Source organism: Drosophila sechellia, chromosome X, assembly GCF_004382195.2.
Source record: "Drosophila sechellia strain sech25 chromosome X, ASM438219v1, whole genome shotgun sequence".
NCBI classification, from domain to species: Eukaryota; Metazoa; Arthropoda; class Insecta; order Diptera; family Drosophilidae; genus Drosophila; species Drosophila sechellia.
Genome location: NC_045954.1, coordinates 15,927,177 through 15,943,388, shown reverse-complemented (window position 1 = coordinate 15,943,388; position 16,212 = coordinate 15,927,177). Strand labels below are relative to the sequence as shown.

The 16,212-nt window shown below is 40.1% G+C and overlaps 3 protein-coding genes and 1 pseudogene across 9 annotated transcripts; 2 read left to right on the top strand and 2 right to left on the bottom strand.

Annotated features, from left to right (window-relative positions):
- The first annotated feature begins 1,286 nt into the window (after positions 1–1,286).
- LOC6620016 lies at positions 1,287–4,343 on the top strand (annotated as a pseudogene).
- Positions 4,344–4,617: 274 nt separating this feature from the next.
- On the bottom strand, positions 4,618–5,235 carry LOC6620014 (nuclear nucleic acid-binding protein C1D). The gene is made up of 2 exons (XM_002044190.2): positions 4,893–5,235; positions 4,618–4,828 (listed from the first exon to the last, which is right to left on the bottom strand). Exons 1-2 carry the CDS (start codon positions 5,163–5,165, stop codon positions 4,622–4,624), a joined length of 480 nt encoding a protein of 159 aa, XP_002044226.1. The 5' UTR covers positions 5,166–5,235; the 3' UTR covers positions 4,618–4,621.
- Positions 5,236–5,845: 610 nt separating this feature from the next.
- LOC6620013 (protein tramtrack, beta isoform) lies at positions 5,846–9,231 on the bottom strand. Its single transcript, XM_002044189.2, has 3 exons — positions 8,687–9,231; positions 7,003–7,912; positions 5,846–6,945 (listed from the first exon to the last, which is right to left on the bottom strand). The coding sequence occupies exons 2-3, from the start codon at positions 7,830–7,832 to the stop codon at positions 6,240–6,242; spliced, it is 1,536 nt and encodes a 511-aa protein (XP_002044225.1). The 5' UTR covers positions 7,833–7,912; positions 8,687–9,231; the 3' UTR covers positions 5,846–6,239.
- A 589-nt stretch (positions 9,232–9,820) lies between these two features.
- Positions 9,821–15,711, top strand: LOC6620012 (stromal interaction molecule homolog). Of its 7 annotated transcripts, XM_032725251.1 has the most exons (9): positions 9,821–9,907; positions 11,086–11,568; positions 12,540–12,703; positions 13,201–13,433; positions 13,797–13,912; positions 13,983–14,155; positions 14,216–14,807; positions 14,874–14,921; positions 15,435–15,711. In XM_032725251.1, the coding sequence occupies exons 2-9, from the start codon at positions 11,226–11,228 to the stop codon at positions 15,449–15,451; spliced, it is 1,686 nt and encodes a 561-aa protein (XP_032581142.1). In that variant the 5' UTR covers positions 9,821–9,907; positions 11,086–11,225; the 3' UTR covers positions 15,452–15,711. The 7 variants fall into 7 exon arrangements, with proteins under 7 accessions (XP_032581142.1, XP_032581143.1, XP_002044224.2 ...); XM_032725252.1 differs by lacking the exon at positions 15,435–15,711 and having other exon boundaries at positions 11,086–11,289; positions 14,874–15,319; XM_002044188.2 differs by lacking the exon at positions 15,435–15,711 and having other exon boundaries at positions 14,874–15,319.
- Positions 15,712–16,212: the final 501 nt, after the last annotated feature.

The window sequence follows — 16,212 nt, the reverse complement described above, 5'->3', positions numbered from 1 at the left end:
TTCCATTCCTTTTCGTGGGCCAACACAATGTTGGTCTTCTTCAGTATTTCGGGCAAATTGGTGAAATCTTCGCCAGAGTTTCGTGCAATGGAGCAAATACGTGTATAGGTGTAAAGTAAGTACACCGCAGTGTTGCCGCGATCCTCAAGCATCTTGTCAAACGAAAATATATAGTCGCTGATCCGATTGTGACATAAGTCCGAATACTTAATGCATCCATATGCCAGCGACTCTTGGGCGTCCTTCAGTTCCTGTGGCGTGAGGACCTTATCGCGGCCACGACTCTCCAATTGCTGCAGGGATCGCTTCATTCCCTCACTTTGTCTCTTAAAAAGTAACTGCGCAGGATGCGGTTTGTGTAACGATCGCCGATCGCTGGACACTTTATGCAGCGTCTTATCCTGCAACATCCGCTGCATGGTGTGCTGAATGATTGCAGCCCATCAGATTCCCACAACGATCCAATGCGCAGGATGGATGTAAATGAAAATCATCACACTATTAACTATTATTTATGTATCTGGCTTAAAAGGGAATCCCCAAAGAAAATGTCAATCTGACTGAATATCTGGTATGTATGAAGCTGTAATATAAATCTAAATAAATATAATTATATTTATTTAAATGCTAAGAAACTTAGCTAACTGTGCGTGTGAAAATTTTGTGATCAAGTGGGCCTTGAAAACAACATTTTGTGTGTTGAGACTTTCGTATCAGTAAATAGGACAGTTAACATTTGGCCAGCACCGAGGAAACAGCTCCGAAAAGGAAACAAAATTAAACCGTTGAAAATATTTTAGTAAAGTAAAAGGGCAAGAAAATTAGCCTTTTCTACGTTTATACAAATTTGGGAAAATGTACAATCAAAAGTATTTGTATCGAAGTTTATCGTAAGTTTCAAAATTGAACCAGCTACATTTTGCATTTTGTCGACACCAATCGCGCACTCTCACAACCTCAATCACAATCAAATTTTTCGGTTCCAAAAAAGAATAAAAAAAAGTGCAAATTTTCCAACTTTTTTTAGAAAAGCAAGCTTTGCGTAGATTATCGAACATTTATTTTAGTTCATCGCAGGCAGTTGTATTTTCCAGTTCGTTGTTTCGGTTCGACATTTCAAACATTTGGTTGATAACATTCAAGTGAAATAACTACTACCCCACATACACGTCTCGTACTCTTATTTCGAATTCAAAATTTCCCCAAACGAGAAAAACTAATAAGAACATATAAACCAAATCAATCAGGTGCACATTCAGTCCAAAGAAAGTGGCCAACGAAAGTAAGGCAGGACTCAGCACGGGTTCGGAGGTCTTCCAGGATACGAGTCCCAGCCAGATGGAATCGTTTGGCGAGGCTCAAATGGCAAACGCATCAACGCAACACTCCAATATGCCGATGGATGTGGATATGGATATGGATATGGATATGGATTTGGATATGGATTCGGATATGGATTGGGATATGGATTTGGATATGGATATAGATGTGGTTGTGCCTCTCCAGTCAAGGGACCGAACGGAACCCACGTTTGCCTGGTCCTAGAGGTTCTCGGTGACAATCTGCTAAAGGTCATCGAAAGATGCACTGACAAAGGTTTGCCCATCTGCAATATCAAGCAAATTGGCCAGCAGGTGCTCACGGGCAGGGTCATACACACCGATCTGAAGCCGGAGAACGTGCTGCTGGCGTCCAGCGAGGGGATCCTTCCTTGCTGCATCTGGCCGAACGTGGCCTCATCGAACCGATCACCGCCGCCATGGCCGTCTCCGATAACTTACCCTGCATTCCCTTCGGGTTCGACGGTCTTAAGATGATGAACGATAGCGATTGCCAGACGGTGCGCAATGCCAAGTTGCCCGAAATTAAGGACATGGTATACGAATGCGACAAGATAAGCCGGTGCTTAAAGAGTCCGGAGCTCTTCTTGCGACATGTGCTGGGCATTATCAAGAATTTGGATGAGAAGGAGCTTAGCACACAGGACAATCGGATGCAGGGCAGTGGACGTGGCCAGACCAAGAAGAATGCCAGAATTGAATGCCGATTGAGATCGTCATTGACTCTTCCATATACGGTATTTGTTCCACATTTTGCATCAAAAATTCCCCAATTGAATTAACCATATCTTTTTTACCTTCCAAAGACTGAAACCGGTGGCCGACCGAACAAAAGACTCAATTTGAACGATATTTACCCCATCGACCCGGCCAACAAGGAATGCAAGGTACTGGTGAAGATAGCCGACTTGACGTAATCGACGTAATCCAGACACGGGAGTATCACCTCCGGGCCTTGGAGGTGGTACTTGGTGCGGGATTTCTAAAATAATATTGATTTTTTAATGCCCGTCGGCTACACAAATTGACTTCTGATGCCGGATCCCAATTGGGCAAAGAAAATGATCGAAATGCATGTTAATCCAGTCAGGCACGTGGCACAGGAAAAGGCAGGCTGAGTTAATCGCGGCAACAGCGCTTCAAGGGCTCCTGCGCCGGTCTCTTCATTACCGCCCATCTGGACTTCGATTATCCCGGCGCCTGGGTTCACGTCGATATGGCCACGAACGTTTATTGTGGGGAGCGTGCCACAGGACACGGCCTTGCCCTGTTGCTGACCGTCTTTGGCCCCTTTGCTCCAATCCATCGCAGATTGGAGTCAGTGTGCCCGCCAAAGAGGGTCAGCAACAGGGCAAGGCCGTATCCAGTGGCACGCTCCTAACAATGAACGGGCGTGGCCATATCGACGTGGACCCAGGTGCCGGGATAATCGAAGCCAAGATGGGCTGCAATAAAGAGTCCGGCGCAGGAGGATTTGGCGTTCTGACGATCCGCCACCGAGTTTTTCATATCGGCAATGGCCGAAGCGAATTCCGAGAAATGCAATTCGGGGCAATAAATTATGGATGCCAATAAATCGCCGGACTTGCGTCGCCGGATATTCCGAGACCGCCGACATCTGGAGCGTGGCCTGTCTGTTGTGGGAGCTGGCCACCAAGACCTATCTATTCGATACCCAGTCGAAACGGGGCAAAGACGGTAAGGATGAGGCCCATCTAGCAAAAATCGTCGAGTACTGTGGTCACATACCGAGATATCTTATCCGCAATCGCCGAATTTCTTCAGGACCAACGGCGAACTATCCAACAGAGAAAGCCTGAGGCCCACTAAACTGACCAATTTGCTAATCAGATGCAAAGGATGGACGACTCGCAAAGCCACGGAATTCGTGGATTTCCTAATGCCCATGCTGAATACCGATCCATTGAAGCGCACCTCCGCTCGCAAAGCCTTGGGTAGCCTCTACTTATGCAACATTGTCGTTCGTGGCATTGACGGTTACAATTACTATAATAGTGAACGTGGAAGCAGGGACTGCACGCATACCAAGAGCGAGACATATAGCGATGAGGACAGCAGCATGTGCTCCATTGAGAGCAGTGAATTTTCTAGCAGCGAGATCGACTATGGGGATGATGATGACTCCAAAGCCGACGACAGTAAGTAATGTAAAGGAACAGCGAACTTTAACTCTTTTGGCCATCCAAAGGATGGAAACATTCATCATATATCATCCAAACTGCCAGAGAGGAACCCATATAACCCATATTAGCTATTTCAAGTCATAATAATGTGCTCCGGAAGCCATATATTATGATGAGGTTATTTTGTATCACTTTAAATGAAAATTGCTGGCTTTCGTCAGGCATAAACAATAAAATGGTATAAAGGGTATAAACATATAAAAAGATGGAAGCATTTTTAATATTTTACTAAAGTATATAAAATTCTTAAATGTCCGTATGAACGTCGAGATCTCAGAGATTCTAGAGACATAGACGCAGTGCAACTTTGGTGACCCATGATGCCACATGCCACATGCGGTAACTTTCGAACGGGGGAAGGATGCAGCACTTCGGCAAGTTTTGGCCGTCCAACTGTCCTTATCCACAGGAATAGTACGAGTATAACATTGAAGAAACCCACGAAGGATTCTCGTCAAAGAGGTAAAATCATTTTTGCCCTGCATGCGCAAAAAACTGGTGATAAACATTGCCCTGTTGGGGGAAATTCTTTTAGTAAAAGCAAAAGCGATGTCACTCTCTACCATAAGGATCCGTCGTTAACAGAACAAGGTGCTAATATACCCCTCGTTTTCCGGAAAAATTCTTTTATTAATAGAATTTTCTTCTACAGTATATACAGACGTTGTTACGACGCGGAATACCGCGATCCCAATAGGGATCAAGGAAGCCCAGGATAAATGGCATAACGCTGCGGACTCTGAGCTCTGTCAATCATATTCGTTCTTATAAAATAAAGATACCCATAATTCTGATTTAATTTATCTTCGTTTTCACGTAGAACGTTGTTGATGTTCATTTAAAAAAACTAATTGGTAGGCTAACGATTCTATCTTGTAAACCCAGTTTCATTAAGCTGTACTAACCTGACTTGTGATGAGTCGAATGCTTGTGACTGTTTTTTGGATGTGAGTGAGGAAATATCGTGTTTTCTGTACATTTTTAAATACCACTGTCATTGTCTAGCGTAATGACCAAACAAAGGCAAATGAGCCTCTTAAGCTGCTATGCTATCGAATGAAGACTTGGTGATATAAATTATTTAGGAGCTTCTTCCTTGCTTTTATTATATTGTTTTTCGGTGACCATAACTCCGTTCATGTCCACAAATCGTGTGTGGGTTCCAGCTGCGATAAATCGCTTGGCAGCGGGCATATCCAGTCTTGGCGCCGCCAGAGCTTCGTTTATTTCCTTATCGCGGGCAAGTAGGTCCCTTGTACGACGCAAATCGTGCATCACAGCATGCTGAAATGGAATCATCGAATGGTAATTGTCGCCATGTGTGTATTGTGTATTGTACTGCACTCACATTTGAGACATCTACACCCTGCAGTTTCTGGTATATGAAAAACAGTGTGCTGTTCAAGTATACCAGGTAACTATCCAATTTAATTTGTTCATTTGTGTTCAATGTGCGTGCGGCCTGTAGCGCCATTGCCTTCTCCGTTTCGGCTTCCAGGGTTTCGATGCTGCTGTAGAAGGTTTTCAGGATGCGTTGCACGTTATCGTCCTTCTGCAGGCTTGTGTCCAGGTAAGCGTTGCAGGGCAGTACATTGTCGACAGCTTGATTTTCTTGAGCCATGTTCTTTCAATGGAATTAAAATCGTGTGCGAATATTTATATCTGCGTTAGACTTACAGTGTGACCGTTGATTGAACATGAAAAGAACCCGATACTAAAAGAAGCAATTAAAAAAGCGCCGTTTCCACTTCAACATTCTACGCCTGCACTCTACTAATACACATATATGTGTACAAATTAAAAAAAAATAGCTTTTTAAATAAATTTTTATCAAACAATTTTGACGTCTTCTCGCCGCTCTCGTTTTGATTGCCAATGACAGTTCAAGCTTTAAGAAATAAATTTGGCCAAACAAAAATATCGTTATGGTAACTTTGAATGCATATAAACTTTTATTGCCCAATCTTTTCGTACACAGTACTTATGATGCATTTAATAATACTTTCACAACGTCATTTATTATAGGGATTTTTGCATTCTCTTGAAGTTATGGCCAATTAATTGTTATAATGAATAAAATAAATAAACGAACAAATGAACAGAAACAAACCGAGTTTTGAAGATTTGCGAATTCTTGTAGGAAAAGTACATGGATTTAAAATAGATCGGATGTATTTGACCAATATTAATTACTTTACATTGGTTTTTAGTTTAAGCTGTTAGCATTATGATTATGTCTTTTACGACCTTTGAGTTTATTATAAATGTTCATCTTATCTTTGCAATCACACGAATACCCAGTAAAAGTTTCCAGGTCGATTTTATTTATCTTATTAACAATACAGTAATTCCTTAAAGTACTGGGGCGACAAGAAACATAATTGAAATTTTTACGCAAGTTTTTAGTCATAATCCTTGTTGATAGCATACACTACCGTATTTTTTTATGATTGCCAGAATAAAATGAATAATGATTGAACGGCAAGAATATTTCAACCAAGGATAAAACTGTGGCATCTTCAAAGCATAATCAAGTAAACCTAAGTATAAATTGTATTTTGTTGACTATGTTATGACTAAAGATCCCACACGAGCCGATGCGTACCCCGAAATGAAAGAAAGCAGCTACTGCTTGGAAATCCCTCTCTATTAATACACGCCCTACTAGTACAGCACAGCTTGGCAAATTACGTGGTTAGATCATGTGCAGCTTCTGATCGTTGAGTTTGAATGCCGCCGCATCGCTATGGAGGTGAAAAGGCACGATATCGCCTGTTGTGGCCATATCAAATGATGGTGACATAGACGTTGCCGTAGCTGTTGCCGGACTATTGCTGCCACTGGTATTTGTGATGCCCGCCTTGAGATGTAGGCTGTCCATGGACATTTGCTGAGACTGCGTGTGAGGAAGGGGATTGGTGTGGATATGCGGATGGGCTGGGGGATGAGTTATGCTCGCTGGGACGGTTGAGAGTTTTCCTGAGTTTGTTGTGATTATTATGTTTCCGGCATGGGAAGCACCACGTCCACGTTTCCGCTTCGGAAGAATTCCTTTTCGCGCCATATAGAAACGAATGGTTGAGACAGGAATATTGAACATATTGCTGACAGTTTGGAATGTCTCGCCCTTCGAAACACATTTGGCCGCTTGTGCTAGAGATGCTTCTGAACGTCGAACGCGCTTATATGAAGTATAACCATCGATCGAGCTATGGCTCAGTCCGCCGGAAGTATTGGCCGATGTATCGAGATCAGTGTCAAGGCTGACGGATAGCCCGGATCCGCATGGCACTCCTGTCGCAAAACTGCTGTCATTGTTTTCATCATGAGCGGCCACATAGTTGTGGTCGTCCTCAACATTTGAATCCAAGTATTGCTGCTGCTGAAGCTGCATTTGCATCCTGTGAAAGGATATACATTTATCCAGAGATACTTGTTATATTAATGCAAAAACAAACCGCGATTGCTGCAGGGATAGGTGGACATTCATTTTGTTGTCAACGGCTTGCGCAGATATATTGCAATCCTCGAATTGCTCCCCGTAGGCATTCCAATTGTTCGGCACCTCGTCGCCGGAGTCGTCCTCGGTCGGTGCATTCGAGTGGCTGCCCAAAACGTTCGCAGAGGTGGCCTTAGATGGCTGTTGAGCATTACTGCCATTTATCTGGGGTCGCTGCTGTAATTGCTGCTGCTGCTGTTGCTGCTGCCGAGCATCGGGATTCTGGCGCTTCAATACTGTGGGTTGCTGATGGTTAACCGGTAGCGGTGGAGCGGAGGAGGTGGTCATTGTTGAGGTGGTTGAATTAGTGGCTGCATCGTCCGTCTCCGCGCTGTCCACATGCTTAAAACTTCGCGCTGTGGTTGCAGCTGGATCCTTAGCTGCCTCCAGACTAGCCTGCTGCAGTTTCTTGTAGTTTATCGGTGCCTCAGAGCCGTATAGACCGCGAATCTGCAGTTGTTCGGCACAGCGAAGCAACTGGCCAAGACCGGCTTGCGTGACATTGACCTCTCCCTTGTACATGAAGTCCACAAGCGCCTGGATCTCCCATAGCTTGATCTCCCTGGGCAATATGATGACCGGGTGCTTGCAAGGATGCTCCGCCAGTATCGCCTCAAAGTAGGTGGAACAGGCGGCCAACACCAGACGATGGCAGTGCACCTGTTGGCCTTCGCATGCGAGTGTTACGTCCACGAATCTCTGGCCCGCCAGCAGCTGCGGAAAAGCAGCTCCAATGCTGCCCAAATGGCTGTTCCAGCGTACACAAAATTCTTGTGTAGCGCCGCTCATCGTACTCAAAATATAGTTTGCGCCTTTAGTGTGCTCCTGAGTTTACGAAGCTATCGCTCATTTAAAGATCCTTGTATATCCTGCAATAGAGAAGTGTGTTAAAACGTGTTGGTAAATTCAAGGTTAAATTATAACTATCATGTTAATAGACAATAATTCGAGTAGACCATAATTTCGACTCTCTTGAATGAGCAAAGAATAAGGATCAAGTAATTTGACCGAATCTTTCTCGTAACATCATAATTCTAATTGGTTTCCCTTAAAAATATTGTATTGCTTATCAAGTATATATGTTATATGAACTCCTTTTCTGTGATTTTTGATATATGGAAACAAGGATATTATTTCTTTCTTTTGCATAGCATTAATATTTGCATTTCATTTAAAACTGGATTAAAAGAAAGAATATTTTAGCGAAATATATGGGTTCTACCAAGTTAAAGTTTAAAAATAGCATTGTCCCTTTTCGATTTTTTTTAATGTTTTAGCATGAGAGTTACGTTATTCCAAAGTTTTTATTTGCTTTCATTCTAGCAGTTGACCACTGTATATACATACACACACACACAAACACACGAGCATACATACAGGTGCAGAGTATATGCTTATTTACATTTGATAATCGTGCAAATAAATAATGTCCTCAGTATGAAACTAAGGGGGAGACCATGCGAATTTTCACTTGCCATGTTTTATGTACCCACATACATACGCACGCTTGCATAAATACATATGTACACCTCCACTGTAGATTTGCACAATTGGAATTACTTCTATATTTAGTAATAAGGATGTAAACAGTTGGATGTACGCGTTGTATACATGTACACATCCCTGCGAATCTGAATACATACCTGTTTGTTTGCCAAGGAACCCAAACTTCGCTGATTATTGCACTTTATTTCTCGCTTTTTGGGCGCTATGTAACACAATAGATGCGATGGCGTGAAAACGAACGAGAATTTTATGTTAGGACTGTATGTCCTGTGCGCGTGAGCTATGTACGAATGTATCAGCGCCAGAGTCTTGTTTAAAAATACACACTATTCTTGCATTAAATCGTGCACAACACAAAAAAATATGTACAATTCAGGCATTAACCGATGTCTCTATTTAAAATCCCTCATTGTTAGCCGTGCGACCCATTCAATTCGTTGCTTTATTAATGTTTATTTTAACTAGAAATGCTGCATGCGCGCGATTATATTTTCTTTTTTTTTTTGCACAACTGTTTGTTTTGACATACTATCGACAAATAAACGCCAAGTTCAAGTGCCAAATCGATTTGCGCGTTAAGCACTGAGTATCTGCCTTTTTCAACGCTGCCTTCAAACTATATTTAAATTATAAACTTAATATTGTCTTTCGCGCTGTCCGCTTCTGTAGCAATCAATTGTTATTTAAACTACGCGTTAGCCACATTTGCTGGCTATTGCAAGCGTTTCATAAACGCGTTTCTGAGTAAATGGTTCTCACGTACTGGGCTCTTATATTAAAGTTAGTATTTTTCAGTTACTTTATGCAAAATCGATGAAAATTATTTAGCTGAATTTTCAAGGAAACAAAATTATTCGTATTGTTAATAAAATATAGATAGTGATCGGTGGGATAACAGGTTTCATATGCGAATATATTCCAGTCGTTCCGCTTTGATATCCGCTGAGCGAAACTTGCCGCACGCAAACATATCGATCTTTAAATGTGAATAAGCTAACCATAAGCTAACAGGACAAATGTTAAATAATAGAATAAAAAATACAAATTAATTTTTGAGGTAGGCCGTTACAGAATGTTATTGAAGAATTATCGGTAATTATCGAAATGCCATAAGAAGTGGAAACAGCGTATTAACGGATATTTAAAAATGTATATAAAGTTTTTATACGTTGCATATATTTCTTCTATTGTTCTTTTACTAATAGATTAAGTTGCATACAAACACTTTATCCTATTAGGCGAAATATACAATAGCTCTTACATGACAAGTGTTTGCAGCTTAAAATTTGAAGTGTACATTTTTCGCTTTCAGTCGACTGGTCACACCGTTCAACCCAAACTGACTCGGGAATTTTAGGGTGAGTGCTTTTATTTTTATTTGAGGTCTAAAAAAAACTTATGGAAGTTTACCACTGGGCATCCACATATGTGTGGTTATTAAGTGCTTGGCTTTGACATTGTAAATTGTGCAGTCATAACGCAGCCGGATCCAACAAGACATTGTTGAAATTCCCAGTTTTCTGCGTTTTTAGAAGTAAACAAATGCTGATGCCTTCCACAACTTACATATCTACATTCGTATATAGTATCAATGTCTAATATTAAAAAATATTGTAAAAAATGAAGAAAACAGTTACACAGTAAGGTTTGCATATGATTTTGAATCCATTTACTTCTGCCATCTAAATGTACCGTTATGTGCTGTTCTTGCAACGATATCTGTAGGAATTAACTGTATTTTACGCATTTATTTGTTTCCAATTGGAGATCAAAAACGATCCCAAATGTATTGTAAATACACAGATGTAAAACGCACATTGGTACAATATGATAGATCGGAATGATAGTATAAGTCTAGTTAGGTGTCGAAAATGTTTTGCTACAGCATCCGCAGCTAAACTTACACTAGTTAACAAAAACGCAAATCCAAATCTAAAATAACTGCCCGAAAATGAATTTTTTGTCGGCGAACCGAAAATTCATCCATTTTATTACTCATGCCGTTTCCCTGATATTTGCATTTCTCAGTCAATTTGCGCTCAGCGGTTATCTTTAAAGACCCCTAAAACTGAATCTCATCGACAAATAAAAGCCTCGTAAGTCTGTGCCCAGTAAATCTTTATTTATTGGCCAATGCAATAATACTTTCGCACACAGTTGGATTTGCTTGATTATTTAATCAATTTTCTTTACGTACTATACGCCTCGCTCACTATGGAATTTAATAGAATATGGAATATGCGTTATAAAGTCGAGAAAAAATAGTTCCAGATGTAAAGATCCATTGAAGAAGATTGCAATATAACAATTAAAAGCTTGTTAACTTGTTAAGAGGATCCCTGAAATCAACAAGTACCATAATTACTCCCGAAACTAAATGCTGAATAGAAATATATATACATATGGTACACATATACTTCACAGGGCAAAAAAGCTTACTCTTTGAATATTACTCAGTCCCATATTACTTAGTTTTTAAGTTGAAATCTAGTTCTGCCACATTTCTGACATCTCTTTTTCTCATATATCATTGCAGGATATCATCAGTTGAAAACTATGACTTTCGCGAGCAACAAATTTAATTTGTAAACTTATAAGAAACCGAGCCGATTTACCGATTTAAAGGAGACGTATGCGATAATTTGTATTGAAGAAGTCCGCACACAACTCGTAACAATGCGAAAGAATACCATTTGGAATTACTCGTTAATATTCTTCTGCTGTGTGCTGAAGAGCATAAGTACGCTAGATCATGGCCCGCACACAGTATCAGTCGATTCGAATCGATACAACACACAGCATCAGTATAAGCAAAATCCCAATGTTGCCTCACAACGTCACTCATCCCACGAATCTGGTCAGAGTTTACACAATTCGCAGTCGGAACATGTCACCCATATCGCCGCATCGCACGCCGGAAGCGGCGGAGAGCACTCCACTCATCTGGCGCAAAATCTGCACAGGAGCTCATATAATCTTCTGAGCGAGGCCATGTCCCAGGCAGTCAGCAATGAATTTAGTAAGTTGCGCACGAGGCAAAGCACCTGCTAATCGGATCTGCCAAAACCAGTCATTAATAGCACGAACTAAGTCTATGCATAAGCTTAAGCTTGCAAGTTAAGAAGAGCATCCCATTTGTGAGCGGTACTATAAGGTAGATTTGAAGCATGTTTAAGGATATTTAGAGCCAATATATATAGCTACTGAACTTGATATACCCTTGCAGCGGGTAATGCAATCAATTTGGCCAGACGCTTGCAACGCCGCGACGAATATTCCAATCTTGTAAAGTAGATAGTTCTAGTATATATAAGCATGTCCGTATGTTTGTCTGTCTGTCCGTTGTTAAGCAAACCAGTCACTCCATTTTGAAGCCACCTGGTTGAAACTTTAAATATAGTCTTCTTTCTATTGCAGGTAGTATATAGGTCGAAACAGCCGAGATCAGACGACTATTTCATATATGTAGCTGCCATGTGAACGATCGGACTATTTACATATAGGACAATCTGGCCAAATTGGTAAAACTTCGTTTTTTTTTTTTTTTTGAAGTAATTTAAATTTTATTCCGAAATTTCTTGCTTTTTATTGATTTCTATTTCTTATCTTTGTTAAATTGATATTCGATGTGTGTTCGTTTTGTAGGAGCTCAGCAATTTATTTGTCATAGTTTAATTTCCGATGCCCATATATTATATGGGAATTTTCAGGGCGATTTTAGGACAAGATTGCAATTTGTGGGAAAATCGAACGACTATAACAAACTGCACTTTTTCTTTCCTAACTGCATCGGTATTTGAACTTTGGCTCGCCGAAGTTACCACCTTTTCATTATTATTTTTTTGTGTTATAACACAATTTCGCTAGCTATCATCTGATGGACGGGTTTTTAACAGTATGTATTATTATGTTTTGATTTAAATAGTCTCTTCTGGATTAGATTTAATAGCTTCTTTTATATATTTTGCTAACCGGATGCACTTTCAACAGGTTCCATGGGTAGTGGTTCAGCGGATGGAGCGTGTGCTGCTGATGATTTTGATTGCTACAGTGGAAGTGTTCAGGATCGCTTTGGTATGGAGGCTATTGCCAGCTTGCATCGCCAGCTGGATGATGACGATAATGGAAACATCGATCTGAGCGAGTCCGATGACGTATGTTTTAAAAGCCATTTGAACCGAAAGTCCAAAGTATATGAGAATCATGTTGCCATGACTAGAAATCGCTGCTCGTTAAGCTGACACAGATTATACACTAGAAAGCATATAGAAATTTCATTATTCAGATTATTATCATTCAATGAGCAGTGTTATAGGCGTGCGTTCTTGTTTTGCGAAGAATTTTGTTTCCCTTCATTGAAATATGTATATAGTTAAATATTACAACGATGTATCAAACTCGGCTTGCCGAACTGAGCTTCCTTTCTTGTTAATCGAAAAGTAATTTCGATAAGAATATTATAATTCATCCTAATCAACCTATATAATAGGCAGATAATATAATATCGTTCATGTTTAAAATCAATTCATTCATTCAGCATGACCTTTAATGTAGGCACACACTTGTTACTTCATCGTTCATTATTAATTTTAAATTTGCAACATTTCACATCCTTTATTTTATTTTCCCATCTTTAAACGAATTTTTCCAGTTTTTGCGGGAGGAATTGAAGTACGACTCGGGCTATGAAAAGCGGCAGAAAGCGTTTCACTTCAATGACGATATGCATATATCGGTCAAAGAACTTTGGGAGGCCTGGCTCAGATCGGAGGTGCACAATTGGACCATCGAGCAGACCACCGATTGGCTGGCTCAGTCCGTTCAGCTGCCCCAATACGTTGATCTGTTCAAATTACACAAGGTTACTGGCGCTGCCTTGCCAAGGTAGGTTATAAATCATTTTTAATTTGAGTTCAGCGTTGGGTTTTCTCATCATTTTAATGATTTCAAGTTCAGTTGTCCCATTTATAAGTAAGTTGTGCATCATAATCCATAAGTATAGGTTGTTTTACTGCTCTTCAGAAACTTTAAAATCGTGTGGCAATTGTTGAAACCAAGAAAGGAAGCTATCTTTGGCAAGCCAAAGTTTACATGTATTAATTAATCCTATGTTTTCCCTTAGGTGTCTTCTACTTTTGAAGAACTACTTATTCTTTTGGAAAAAGTTGAACAATTTTAGAAACTGTAGTTGTTAATTGTTATACTTAATGGATTTCACATTCTTTTCAACTATTTTCGACGTTTTAGATTGGCTGTGAATAATCTTCAGTATGTGGGCAATGTACTTGGCATCAAAGACCCTATACACAAACAAAAAATCTCATTGAAGGCAATGGATGTGGTTCTGTTTGGGCCACCGCGAGGTAAGAAGCTTATAGTCTCACCGAATATATAAAGTACTTATTGGATGCATATGTATTTGATATTTAATAGAAACTGGTACCCGCTGGAAGGACTACATATTGGTTACACTGTTGCTTAGTGCTATTATTGGTTGTTGGTACGCCTACCAGCAAAATAAGAATGCCAAACGGCATCTGCGTCGAATGGCCCAGGATATGGAGGGATTGCAGAGGGCTGAGCAAAGTCTACAGGAGATGCAGAAGGTTGGTAATAAGTAATTGATGATATAGAACGCTTATTTAACTAATTTAACAATACTATAGGAACTAGAACGGGCCAGAATGGAGCAGGAAAATGTGGCAACAGAAAAACTGGATTTGGAGCGGCGTCTAAAAGAAGCGCCCACTCTCAGTTCATCGAACTCGGATTTGGAAGTTCAGCAGTTGAAAAAGGAAATCGAGATGTTGCGCAACGAATTGTCTCGCGCCGAATTCGAGCTAGTGGACAACTGCTGGTCACCGCCGCCACAACTGCAATCGTGGCTCCAATACACATATGAACTAGAAAGTAAGAATCATCAGAAGAAGCGCACGTCGGCTGAGAAGCAGCTACAGTCGGCCAGAGAGGCTTGTGAGAAATTGCGTAAGAAACGGTCAAGTTTGGTGGGTGCGTTCGTTTCAACGCACGGAAAGAGTATTGATGATGTGGATCGGTCGATTGTTGAGGCACGGAATGCCCTCGGAGATGTAACAAACGAGCTGCAAGAGCGACTGCATCGCTGGAAGCAAATCGAGACGTGCCTTGGCTTAAACATTGTTAACAACAATGGTCTGCCCTACTTGGAGAATGTTCTGTACGGCCGAAATGGGGGCTTACAAAGTTCCATGGGCATGAGTTCAACCAAGGGTTCTAGAGGTGCGTATTATACTTACATAATAACTTGTAGAAACTCAAATAATATTCGTTATCTTTCATTGACAGCACGTATTACCAACAGCACCGAAGACCTGGACGATGAGTCCATACAAGGTAAGCTGAATTTTGAGAACTTTTCGCTGCTTGCCACGGAATAAGGCTTGTGCGCTCGGTCTGTGAGGACAATAAAACCCAGCTCTTCAGAAAAGCATACTACTTGACGAACTAAATAAAATTATAAAACCGCTTATTGAACCCTGAATGAAATCTGTTTTAAATTAAGCCACTGTATTAATGAAGGTCATATAACATTATGTGTGTGTATGATATTTTAATCTTTATATTTGTAATATATCCATTTTATTTTTGATGTATACAAAATGTCATCTACTTAATTTTTTGTCAAAAACAACGAAACCATAATGAGTTTTGTACGTAACAATGAACTTATGAATGGTGGTCCACTTAGTGGATTATTTGAATAAAGAAATAAAGTATTAATGGGGCCAGTATTGATTTGTTTATCAAATTTCAAAAAGCTTTTTTCGTGGGCAGGCCATTTGTTTTGTTTATTTAGTTCACTTCTAAAGGCGGAGCAGCTCAGTTTCTAACCTTTCGTGTTTGCAGGTTTTGGAATTCCATAACGGACAAACCATGGCACATTATACTGGTCCTCCGAGAAGGCTTAACTTCGATCCTCGCCCTTTTTAATTATATGCCGATTAACAAATCTTTTGCCTTGGCATGAGTTTTGTAATTGGCAATCAGCTGATCACAGATGCGTATGGATGACTGAAGAACCTTTTTTGGCGACCAGCACCTCACCCGATCCATATTCCGTAGAAAAACATAACTAAATTATTATTGATTTGATTCGAATAAACTTTTAGACTTTACCCTCAAACTCTTTATTATTGTTTACTCTTTTTAAATAAAATGAAATGTTATCGATAAGAACTGTGAGAATTCTTATGAAATATTGTTTTAGTTCCAAGAAAGTGTATATTGTAATCGGTGCATCTTCTCTTTATTATGCCAGGCTATAATAAAAATTTTAATAAGTCCTTAAAAAATCCGAAGCAGAGTGTTTTGGAACGAATGGTATTTTCAATAAATGCGAAACGTAGCAGATCTGCAGTTTTCGCGTAATGCAATACTCCCACATCGAACAACTGAAGGGAACGGATGGAATCTTTTGAAGATGTGAAGGCGGAAACGCATCCTTCTGCCTGTTACATACTTTTCAACGAATCTAGTATACGCTTTTACTCTACGAGTAACGGGTATAATTACATTACATACATAATTGCAAGTAATTATTTAAATTAATGTTTGTGTGATGATTCCTATATTAATTTAATTTAGCATTTATTTACTAATTTATTATATTAAATTTAGCAACCAC

What these genes read in the sequence shown, in the direction of transcription:
- LOC6620014 (XM_002044190.2), bottom strand. Translation starts at nt 5,165, where the DNA reads ATGGCTCAAGAAAATCAAGCTGTCGACAATGTACTGCCCTGCAACGCT. An exon ending in AGGGTGTAGATGTCTCAAAT is followed by an intron (nt 4,829 to 4,892) that starts GTGAGTGCAGTA and finishes ATTCCATTTCAG; the next exon opens with CATGCTGTGATGCACGATTT.
- LOC6620013 (XM_002044189.2), bottom strand. Translation starts at nt 7,832, where the DNA reads ATGAGCGGCGCTACACAAGAATTTTGTGTACGCTGGAACAGCCATTTG. An exon ending in CTATCCCTGCAGCAATCGCG is followed by an intron (nt 6,946 to 7,002) that starts GTTTGTTTTTGC and finishes ATCCTTTCACAG; the next exon opens with GATGCAAATGCAGCTTCAGC.
- LOC6620012 (XM_002044188.2), top strand. Translation starts at nt 11,226, where the DNA reads ATGCGAAAGAATACCATTTGGAATTACTCGTTAATATTCTTCTGCTGT. An exon ending in GGCAGTCAGCAATGAATTTA is followed by an intron (nt 11,569 to 12,539) that starts GTAAGTTGCGCA and finishes CACTTTCAACAG; the next exon opens with GTTCCATGGGTAGTGGTTCA. An exon ending in ACTGGCGCTGCCTTGCCAAG is followed by an intron (nt 13,434 to 13,796) that starts GTAGGTTATAAA and finishes TCGACGTTTTAG; the next exon opens with ATTGGCTGTGAATAATCTTC.